This window comes from Hyperolius riggenbachi, chromosome 4, assembly GCF_040937935.1.
Source record: "Hyperolius riggenbachi isolate aHypRig1 chromosome 4, aHypRig1.pri, whole genome shotgun sequence".
NCBI classification, from domain to species: domain Eukaryota; kingdom Metazoa; phylum Chordata; class Amphibia; order Anura; family Hyperoliidae; genus Hyperolius; species Hyperolius riggenbachi.
In genome coordinates this window covers 146,476,605-146,488,694 of record NC_090649.1, presented here as the reverse complement: position 1 = coordinate 146,488,694, position 12,090 = coordinate 146,476,605, and the positions used below count along the sequence as shown (strand labels likewise).

General features: G+C 47.4%; 1 protein-coding gene across 3 annotated transcripts in view; it reads right to left on the bottom strand.

Moving 5' to 3' along the window:
- LOC137570549 (phospholipid scramblase 2-like) overlaps positions 1–12,090 on the bottom strand; it is a 154,966-nt gene that overhangs the window by 9,682 nt on the left and 133,194 nt on the right. For all 3 annotated transcript variants that reach the window (XM_068279245.1, XM_068279246.1, XM_068279244.1), the window contains one exon: positions 6,882–7,040. In XM_068279245.1, coding sequence (XP_068135346.1) covers positions 6,882–7,040 — 159 coding nt within the window. The remainder of the gene's footprint in view (positions 1–6,881; positions 7,041–12,090) is intronic.

Below are 12,090 nucleotides of genomic sequence, written 5' to 3'. Positions count from 1 at the left end.
TGTTAATTGTTTTTTTTCACAAAGTGTCATTTTCCGCTAACTTGTGACAAAAAATAAAATCTTCTATGAACTCACCATACTCCTAACGGAATACCTTGGGGTGTCTTCTTTCTAAAATGGGGTCATTTGTGGGGTTCCTATACTGCCCTGGCATTTTAGGGGCCCTAAACCGTGAGGAGTAGTCTTGAAACCAAATGTCGCAAAATGACCTGTGAAATCCTAAAGGTACTCATTGGACTTTGGGCCCCTTAGCGCACTTAGGGTGCAAAAAAGTGCCACACATGTGGTACCGCCGTACTCAGGAGAAGTAGTATAATGTGTTTTGGGGTGTATTTTTACACATACAGATGCTGGGTGGGAGAAATATCTCTGTAAATGACAATTATTTGATTTTTTTTACACACAATTGTCCATTTACAGAGAGATTTCTCCCACCCAGCATGGGTATGTATAAAAATACACCGCAAAACACATTATACTACTTCTTCTGAGTACGGCGATACCACATGTGTGACACTTTTTTGCAACCTAGGTGCGCTAAGGGGCCTAACGTCCTATTCACAGGTCATTTTGAGGCATTTGGATTCTAGACTACTCCTCACGGTTTAGGGCCCCTAAAATGCCAGGGCAGTATAGGAACCCCACAAGTGACCCCATTTTAGAAAGAAGACACCCCAAGGTATTCCGTTAGGGGTATGGTGAGTTCATAGAAGATTTTATTTTTTGTCACAAGTTAGTGAAAAATGACACTTTGTGAAAAAAACAATAAAAATCCAATTTCCTCTAACTTTTGACAAAAAATAAAATATTCTATGAACTCATCATACACCTAACAGAATACCTTGGGATGTCTTCTTTCTAAAATGGGGTCACTTGTGGGGTTCCTATACTGCCCTGGCATTTTACGGGCCCAAAACTGTGAGTAGTCTGGAAACCAAATTTCTCAAAATGACTGTTCAGGGGTATAAGCATCTGCAAATTTTGATGACAGGTGGTCTATGAGGGGGCAAATTTTGTGGAAGCGGTCATAAGCAGGGTGGCCTCTTAGATGACAGGATGTATTGGGCCTGATCTGATGGATAGGAGTGCTAGGGGGGTGACAGGAGGTGATTGATGGGTGTCTCAGGGGGCGGTTAGAGGGGAAAATAGATGCAATAAATGCACTGGGGACGTGATCGGAAGGGGGTCTGAGGGGGATCTGAGGGTTTGGCCGAGTGATCAGGAGCCCACACGGGGCAAATTAGGGCCTGATCTGATGGGTAGGTGTGCTAGGGGGTGACAGGAGGTGATTGATGGGTGTCTCAAGATGTGATTAGAGGGGGGAAATAGATGCAAGCAATGCACTGGCGAGGTGATCAGGGCTGGGGTCTGAGGGCGTTCTGAGGTGTGGGCGGGTGATTGGGTGCCCACAAGGGGCAGATTAGGGTCTAATCTGATGGGTAACAGTGACAGGTGGTGATAGGGGCTGATTGATGGGTAATTAGTGGGTGTTTAGAGGAGAGAAGATCTGCGGGCGATCTATTGGTGTGGGTGGGTGATCAGATTGCCCGCAAGGGGCAGGTTAGGGGCTGTTTGATGGGTGGCAGTGACAGGGGGTGATTGATGGGTGGCAGTGACAGGGGGTGATTGATGGGTGATTGACAGGTGATCAGTGGGTTATTACAGGGAATAACAGATGTAAATATTGCACGGGCGAATTGATAAGGGGGGGTCTGAGGGCAATCTGAGCGTGTGGGCGGGTGATTGGGTGCCCGCAAGGGGCAGATTAGGGTCTAATCTGATGGGTAACAGTGACAGGTGGTGATAGGGGGTGATTGATGGGTAATTAGTGGGTGTTTAGAGGAGATAAGAGATGTAAACAATGGATTTGGGAGGTGATCTGATGTCGGATCTGCGGGCGATCTATTGGTGTGGGTGGGTGATCAGATTGCCCGCAAGGGGCAGGTTAGGGGCTGATTGATGGGTGGCAGTGACAGGGGGTGATTGATGGGTGGCAGTGACAGGGGGTGATTGATGGGTGATTGACAGGTGATCAGTGGGTTATTACAGGGAATAACAGATGTAAATATTGCACGGGCGAATTGATAAGGGGGGGTCTGAGGGCAATCTGAGCGTGTGGGCGGGTGATTGGGTGCCCGCAAGGGGCAGATTAGGGTCTAATCTGATGGGTAACAGTGACAGGTGGTGATAGGGGGTGATTGATGGGTAATTAGTGGGTGTTTAGAGGAGATAAGAGATGTAAACAATGGATTTGGGAGGTGATCTGATGTCGGATCTGCGGGCGATCTATTGGTGTGGGTGGGTGATCAGATTGCCCGCAAGGGGCAGGTTAGGGGCTGATTGATGGGTGGCAGTGACAGGGGGTGATTGACGGGTGATTGACGGGTGATTGACAGGTGATTGACAGGTGATTGACAGGTGATCAGGGGGGATAGATGCATACAGTACACGGGGGGGGGGGTCTGGGGGGGGGGTCTGGGGAGAATCTGAGGGGTGGGGGGGTGATCAGGAGGGAGTAGGGGGCAGATTAGGGACTTAAAAATAAAATAGCGTTGACAGATAGTGACAGGGAGTGATTGATGGGTGATTAGGGGGGTGACTGGGTGCAAACAGTGGTCTGGGGGGTGGGCAGGGGGGGGTCTGAGGGGTGCTGTGGGCGATCAGGGGGCAGGGGAGGGGGAAATCAGTGTGCTTGGGTGCAGACTAGGGTGGCTGCAGCCTGCCCTGGTGGTCCCTCGGACACTGGGACCACCAGGGCAGGAGGCAGCCAGTATAATAGGCTTTGTATACATTACAAAGCCTATTATACTTGTTACATGCGGCGATCCGGGTGCTAGTAACCCGCCGGCGCTTCCGAACGGCCGGCGGGTTACAACGAACGGTGGGCGGAGCCAGTCCCCGGCGGCTGATCGCGTCACGAATGACGCGATCGCCGCACAGACACTCCCGCAGCCGCCCCCGCCGATGGGCGTATTGCGGTCGTTTGGGCCCGGTCTTTGCCGCCGCCCATCGGCTGGGGGCGGTCCTCAAGTGGTTAATGAGGGTGACTAATTGAGTAGAAGTGTCTAACCACTCTGTGGGAGCCAGAACTCTTAATGGTTGGTAGGGGTTCAAAAACTTATTTCACTCAATGAAATGCAAATCAGTTGCTATCTTTTATTTAAGGTTATTTTTTCGATTTTCCTTTTGATGTGCTATCCGCCACTGTTAAAATAAACCTACTATTGAAATGATACTGTTCTGAGACTTTTCATTTCTTTGTCATTGGACAAACTTACAAAATCAGTGAGGGGTCAAATAATTATTTCCTCCACTGTATACACACATATATATATATATATATATATATATATATATATATATATATATATATATATATATATATATATATATATATACATACATATATATATATATACATATATATATATATACATATATATATATATATATATATATATATATATATATATATATATATATATATATATATATATATATATATATATATATATATATATATATATATATATATATATATATATATACATACACACACACACACACACACACACACACACACACACACACATACATATTATATCCATACGTGTGTGTGTGTGTGTGTGTGTGTGTGTGTGTGTGTGTGTGTGTGTGTGTGTGTGTGTGTGTGTATATATATATATATACACACACACACACACACAGGACGAGGTTGTGCAGTTTTTGTGTTATCGCTGCACCATAGCATTATACAAGCTATCACTTTTACTCTACTGAAGCAGTATCCAGCAAACTGTACATAATACTGTACACAGTCCCGCTATACTCACTGCAACATATGCCTTACCAGCTGATGAATTCTCCCTAGCTGAACATTCTGCAAACCCACAAAAGAACAGATTTCCTTACAGTATGGCTGTATGTTGCCTATGCCACAGTACACACTGAACAATAATTTTAAAACCCATTTTAAATGATTTGAAGAGGCATAGGATAGGAGCTAACAGTCAAAAGCCTGAGCTCATGCTCAAAACTATTGCCCATAATTCATTTCTTCAAAGATGGTGATGTTTAGCACTGTACCATGCACGAAATTAGAAGCAATCCCATGTAAGTCTAGCATGACTTTCTAGTAACACAAATAATAATAAAAAAAAAAAAAGTGTACATTAAAGTGTGCATTTTTTTTTTAATAGCAAAATAGAATTATACAACCTTCCTCCTTTCCTCACCTGGCAATGGGACAGACTAACATGCTAAAGTGGAGCATCAGTAACTTATAAGCAAGAGTAAACTTGCCACCGCACAGTGAGAGAGTTATCTTATCCCTTCATTCCTTAAAGCGGTATAAAACCCTGACATAATATTCAATAAAAACATGTTTTCCCACTTTGTATATGCCCTACGTTTATCATATTTGCTTTTGTGCATAAGTATTATTATTCATTTAGAAATTATATGTTCCTTAAGTACACTTATTTTACTCTGAGAGCTCATTACTTTTAATTTTATTCATAACTACTTTATTCATTGTCTAACTTAATCAGAAAGCATCTGAAAGCATCTATGCTTGTCTCACTGTCTTAAAGCGGATCCGAGATGAAAAACTAACTATATCAAGTAACTTGTCTCTATATCTTATCTAAAGTTTAGATAGTTTACACAGAAAATCTAGCTGCAAACAGCTTTAATTGAATATGATTATTTCTTCCTGTAATACAATGACAGCAGCCATGTTGTTTGTAAACATTACACAGAGGCAGGCTTATCTGCATCTTGAGCAATAGCCTCAATTCACTAAGCGTAATTCCTGTCTTTAATAGAGTTATCACCATGGTGATAAGGCATAAAGTATTCAGGAAACATTTTACCTCAGGCAAATCGAACGTTAACTCTTCTGTCTTTAAGTTAAGGTGAGATCTTTAAAGGTAACTCTTCAATCCTTAAAATAACTCCAGAACTGCATGTAAAAATAACTACAGAGGAGGTAACCTAAGGAATGAAGAAATAAGATAACTCTCTTACTGTGAAAACTTATCTCTACACCTTAATCGATGTGTGGTGGTAAGTTTTCTCTTGCCTTATTATCTCCAGCATGATCTTAGTGAATTGAGGCCTTTGTGGTTAGTCTCTAACTGGTTACTAAACAGTAACAGACATTTACAATGGATACAAAATTCAGTGCATTGAGAACTGAAACCGGTAACTATAGTTCTAGGTAACTGGTTTCACATTGTGAACACAGCTCATTACTATCAATGTCTATAATTCACATACAAGCAATACACCTCCAATCCAAGTAGGCTATTTTACTATACTGTAATGAGCAAACTGATACTACAACTGAGTTCTAGAAGCTAAATTGTGATTGGCAAAAAAAAAAAAAAAAATAGAAAGGCTGCAGTTACTGTCTCATATTGCCTTACCAATTACCTTGTGGACCACCCTACTTGTAACCTCTGCATGTATAAGTTTGTCTTAATGTGCATACTTATGACAAGCTCTGGGGCTTCCTGCCTTCTTAGAAGCTTTTTTGCCCACTCTCTCCTCCAATAAGATCGATAGGGACCAATGACAAGGGAAAGAGAAAGGGCAAGGTACGCGCAGAGCCAGAGATCCTGCAGCACCCAAGGCTGAGACACCAAAGTGCGTCCCTTCATCCCTCCCACCCCAGCTGTCACAGACTGATTATCATTAGACTAAAGGTGGCCATACACTGGCCCGATTCGCGGCCGTTTCGACAGCAGATTCGATCCTGGGATCGAATCTGCTGCCAATCGTTCGCGCTAAACGCACCTGCCGATCCGATTTCCTCCCGAAATCGGATCGGTCCGTCGATCGCGCCGTGCGGGAAATTACCCTCGATTGCTCGTGGGTAGAGAGCGCGTCGCTAGCGGCGGCCGATCCGATCAGGTATACATTACCTGATGCTGGCTCCCGGGCATCTTCTCCGCGCTGCACCGCTCTGTTCCGGCTCCATCCCGGCGCTTCCTGTGTCACTGCAGTGACCAGGAAGTTCAAATAGAGGGCGCTCTATTTGAACTTCCTGGTCACGGAGTGACACAGGAAGCGCCGGGATGGAGCCGGAACAGAGCGGTGCAGCGCGGACAAGATGCCCGGGAGCCAGCATCAGGTAATGTATACGGGGGGGGGGGGGGCAGGCGGCAGGAGCAGCTGAACAGATTGTGATCGGTTTCAGGCTAAAATCGATTCACAATCTGTTTGCAGTAAAGGCAGCCATACGATCCCTCTCTGATCAGATTCGATCAGATAGGGATCTGTCAGCTGGTCGATCTAATGGCAAATCGACCAGTGTATGGCCACCTTAAGAGGCACCCTAGGGCCCCCAACACCTTAATCTCTAGTTATCAGGCTTGCAGTCACTGCCATGTATCCCCTTTTCTTATTTCTCTCTGCTTCAAACACAATAGTGGAATGATAGCTGAGCGAGTTGTGCGCTCCCTCCTACACTGTGCTTGAGGCTGGAGCTTCTCTTGTTTCTGCCCAGCCCTGGGTAGGTGATCACATGGGTCATGGTAGGCAGAGTCAGAGGAGGACAGTTGAACTGGCCATTGAAGAAAAAACAAAGTGGGAAGAGCCTAAAAGAGTAGGTTTACTCATGAAAATGTGTATTTTCATGTAAACATTTACTTGTTCCAGCCCCAGTGCATCAACGGAGCTCTGAACCAACTCTAAATAACGTAACATTAAAACCGCTTGAAAACTGTGGACTACATTCCTTTGAGATTCACTTTACTACATATAAATCTAAATAAAGTTACAAATATTGTACTGAGTACAGTGCGTAAATATATCAGAAGCCAATAAGACCTACCTCTAAGCTTATTTAACAGGTTTAGAAGAAAGAGGATACTTACAATTAGGAAACAGGCACCAAGAACGACAGCTTTCATTTTCACATCTAGATCCATCGGGAAACTAGCTCCGAAGAAGTGGACATCTGTAAAGGTTTCTTTAACAGGATCCATCCAGGGCTTAGAAATTCTGCCAATATCGGATTTATTAAGGGTCTTCAACTGAGTGGAAAAGAGAGACAAGGGAATTACAGGAATTACAAGACCTAGAACATTGAGGCATCTTATCGTCTGATGCATCTGATGCAAACAGTCAGCCTGGATTTTCAGTGCATGAGGGTGCCGAGGCAAAGACCATGGCATTTCCTATGTTATGTAGTATAGCAACCCTGCAGCAGGAGCTGATTTCTAAGAAAATTATGGGATCTCAGTATCAAGCAAGCACCCACAGAGTGGAGGTATGATGTGCTTTGACTTGCAGTGCCTCTACACAAGTAGACACTCCAACCAGCTTCCCCTTCAATCAAGTCTGCACCATCAGCAGTAAAAATAGCTCTTTATTGTTAAAAAGGCAGCATGATAATCATCCGCACAGCGACAGCCTCGCTGTTTCGGTCATAGGACCTTTCTCAAGCTGGATAGAATCCTATCACTGATGGGCTGAACCTCCGATTTTAGGTTCGCAAACTTTTTCGCGAACCGAACCTTCCGCGGACGTTCGCAAACCTGGTTCGAACCGCAATAGACTTCAATGGGGAGGTGAACTTCGAAAAATAGAAAAAATTTTGCTGGCCACAAAAGTGATGGAAAAGATGTTTCAAGGGGTCTAACACCTGGAGGGGGGCATGGCGGAGTGGGATACACGCCAAAAGTCCCGGGGAAAAATCTGGATTGAACGCAAAACAGCATTTTAAGGGCAGAAATCACATTGAATGCTAAATTGCAGGCCTAACGTGCTTTAAAACATCTTGCATGTGTATACATCAATCAGGTAGTGTAATTAGAGTACTGCTTCACACTGACACACCGAACTAACTGTGTAACGCACCGCAAGTTACCAGCTGTTTGTGTAGTGAAGGCCAGGCTGGACTACTGCGCAACATGGCGAGATTGCTCTTCCTCACTCAGTGATGTCAGGTAATGGGCCTGATTCACAAAGCGGTGCAAACTTTTTTGCGGACTTTTGCGCGCGCAAAGTGCCGCGATTTGCGCGATCGCGGACTTTTGCGCGCCCAATTTGTGGCAAATTGCGCGCGCAACAGTCCGTGATCGCGCGAATCGCGGCACTTTGCGTGCGCAAAAGTCCGCTAAAAAGTTTGCACCGCTTTGTGAATCAGGCCCAATGTGTGACTGCCTTATCAACTTTCCATGGCATTGTTAAAAAGCTTACGTTTTGTTTTTAAATTACATTTTCTACTAGCTGTGTACTTGTTCAGTACCGCTACAATGAGAATCCTATGGAGGCGGGCAAGTCTGGCATTGTGACCCCGGGTAATGGCCGGGGAATGAGGGTTTGAATCCAGTGTGGAGCCTGAGCAACGGCTACCACTACACATCCAAGGAGGGCAGCAGGCAGGCATACACGCCCGCCCCAAGGTAGTGACCAAAAATAACAATACAGGAGGAGGACTTTCGAGACCCTGCTGTGTATTTGAATGAATGTACTTTAAATCCTTTAACGAGAACCAGTTCTGGCGGGCAAAGATGACACCACATTCCTTTCACGAGAATCATATGGAGGCGGGCAAGTCTGCCATTTGTGACCCCGGGTAATGGCCGGGTAATGGCCGGGGAATGAGGGATGGAATCCGGTGTGAAGCCTGAGCAACGGCTACCACTACACATCCAGGGAGGGTAGCAGGCAGGCAGGCATGGCCGCCCCGAGGTAGTGACCAAAAATAACAATACAGGACTCAGGAGGACTTTTGAGGCCCTAATTGTAATGAATCAACTTTAAATCCTTTAACGGGAATCCGATATGTAGGGAAAGTCTCAAGGTCAGGTACTGAACACTGTCATGACTTAGGCGACTTCTCTTCTCAGTGACAATGCCTCCAGCTGCACTGAAAGTCCTTTCTGACAGGACGCTTGCGGCAGGGCAAGAGAGAAGTTGTATGGCAAATTGGAACAGCTCTGGCCACAGGTCAAGCATGCGCAACCAGTAGAGCAAGGGTTCATCGTCGCTGCTCGCAGTCGCAGTGTGTACATCCACACTTAAGGCCAGGTAGTCGGCTACCTGCCGGTCCAGGCATTGGTGGAGGGTGGATCCCGAAGGGCTACAGCGAGGCGTTGGACTAAAGAATGTCCGCATGTCCGCTGGAGCATCCTGTCCTTGCCTGCGTTGACTGGGGAGGAGGAGGAGGAGGATTACTGCCAGTGGTACCTTTATTGCGTTGTACTGTCACATCACCCTTAAATGCATTGTAAAGCATCATTGACAGCTTGTTCTGCAAGTGCTGCATCCTTTCCGCCTTGTGTTGGTAACAGGTCTGCCACTTTGTGCTTGTACCGAGGGTCTAGTAGCGTGGCCACCCAGTACAGGTCATTCGCCTTGAGTTTTTTGATACGGGGGTCCTTCAACAGGCTGGACAACATGAAAGAGGCCATCTGCACAAAGTCGGATCCAGACATACTCTCCATCTCCTCTTGCTCTTCCACAGTGACGTCATGCAACTCCTCTTCCTCCCCCCAGCCATGAACAATACCACGGGAACGTGGAGCAGCAGAAGCCCCCTGTGACGGCTGCTGCGGTTGTTCTTCTGCCGCCGCCGCCGCCGCCTCTTCCTCCTCCACAGAAATACCTTCCTCATAATCGTCATCCAAGTCTGACTCCTCTCCTTCCCCACACGACTCCTCTTCTTCCTCCTCCTCCCCCCTCTGTGGTGCCGCAGGTGTCAAGGAAACATGTGGTTCGGATGAAAATCGCTCCCACGACTCCTCCTGCCGTAGCCGTTCCTGTTCCCGCTCCTCCACAGCTTCATCCATCACTCTACGCACGGCACGCTCCAGGAAGTAAGCGTAGGGGATCAAGTTGCTAATGGTGCCTTCAGCGCGACTCACCAGGTTGGTCACCTCCTCAAACGGCCGCATGGTCCTGCATGCATTTCGCATCAGTGTCCAGCTGTTGAGCCACAACATCCCCATCTTCCCAGATTGTGTCCTTCTACTGTAGTTGTACAGGTACTAGGTGACGGCTTTCTCCTGGTCTAGCAGGCGAGAGAACATGAGCAGGGTGGAATTCCAGCGAGTTGGGCTATCGCATACCAAGCGTCTCACCGGCAAGTTGTTTTCCCGCTGAATGTCCACAAAGCGTGCCATGGCTGTATAAGACCGCCTGAAATGCCCACACAACTTCCTGGTCTGCTTCAGGACGTCCTCTAAGCCTGGGTACTTTGAGACAAATCTTTGCACGACCAGATTCAGCACATGTGCCATGCAGGGTACATGTGTCAGCTTTCCCAAATTCAAAGCGGAAAGGAGTTTGCTGCCGTTGTCACACACCACGTTGCCGATCTCCAGCTGGATGGGGGGTCAGCCATTGCTCCACCTGTTTGATAAGAGCAGCCAGGAGAGCTGCTCCAGTGTGACTCTCCGCTTTGAGGCAAGACATGTCTAAAATTGTGTGACACCGTCGTACCTGGCATGCAGAGTAGGCTCTGGGGAGATGGAGCTGTGTAGCTGGAGAGGAAGAGGAGATGGCAGCACCGCTAGAGTTCAACTGACACTCAGCCAAGGAGGAGGAGGAGGTTGACAGCGAAGAGGATGTAGCTGGAGGAGAAGGAGAGGAGGTGGCAGGAGGCCTGCCTGCAAGCCGTGGAGGTGTCACAAGTCGGTCCGCTGCGCAGCCACATACTCCCTGCTTGCTGCCATCGGTCACCAGGTTGACCCAATGGGCTGTGTATGTAATGTAGCGGCCCTGCCCGAGCTTGGCAGACCAGGCATCCGTGTTCAGGTGGACCCTTGACCCAACGCTCTTCCCAATAGATGACACCACTTGCCTCTGAACTGCATGGTTCAGTTTGGGTATGGCCTTTCGTGAAAAATAAGTGCGGCCTGGTATCTTCCACTGCGGTGTCCCAATGGCCACAAATTTACGGAAAGCCTCTGACTCCACCAGCTTGTATGGTAATAGCTGGCGAGCTAATAGTTCCGCCACACCAGCTGTCAGACGCCGGGCAAGAGGGTGACTGGCCGAAATTGGCTTCTTCCGCTAAAAGACTTCCTTCACAGACACCTGGCTACTGCTGTGGGCAGAGGAGCAGGAACCGCTCAAGGGCAGAGGTGGTGTGAAGGAGGGTGGCTGTGAAGGTTCAAGGGAGAAAGTGGATGAAGATGATGCACCTGAAGGAGAAAGAGGAGAAGGAGGGTGGCTTGTCTTTTGAGGGGTGCTGCTTTTCCTCAGGTGTTCTTCCCATAGCTGTTTGTGCTTTTTCTCCAGGTACCTTCGTAAGGCACTTGTCCCTACGTGAGTGTTGGCCTTTCCACGGCTCAATTTTCGGAGGCAGAGAGAACAGATGGCTTTGCTCCTATCTGAGGCACACACGTTAAAATATTTCCAAACCGCTGAGCCCCCCTGGGGTGATGGCACTACGGTGACATCAACAGCTGACCTTGAAGGGCATGTTGGCTGGCTGGCCATAGCTGTCGATACATGGCGCCGGACATTGCCCCCAGCTGATTCTGAGGACGAGCTCCCTCTGCTTCTATCATGGAGTCGTCTCCTCCTACTCCTCTCTGGCTCCCCCTCTGAACTGTCCCCCTGGTCATCTCCTCTATTGGGAATATACGTGGCATCCGTATAATCGTCATCATAATCCTCCTGCCCAGCGTCGCTTTCCTCAGACAACTCCACAACTGCACCAACTTCAGGTGGCTCATCATCCCTCTCCTCACACGTTACGTCCATACTATCGCCACCTAACTCAGACGTATGAGGTGGTGTACCTGCGCCTTCTTCTTGTTGTTGCAGTAGTGGCTGTGAATCAGTGATTTCACCACCACCACCAAATAACTCCTGCGAAGTGTCAAATGCAGCGGATGTGGTGCTTGTTGTAGCGCTGGTGGCTGCGGGAGATGAGGTGTTCTGTGTTAAACACTCAAGCCCGTCCTCACAATTTTGGGAAGTGATGGCACATGCCTTCTTCTGAGCACTGTACTTTGGGTCAGGTCCGCACGATATCACAGCAACACCACCTCGCACAGACCTGCCAGTGCCAGGTGGCCTTCCTCTGGGTCTGCCTCTACCTCTTCCTCTACCTGGTTTGTCCATTTT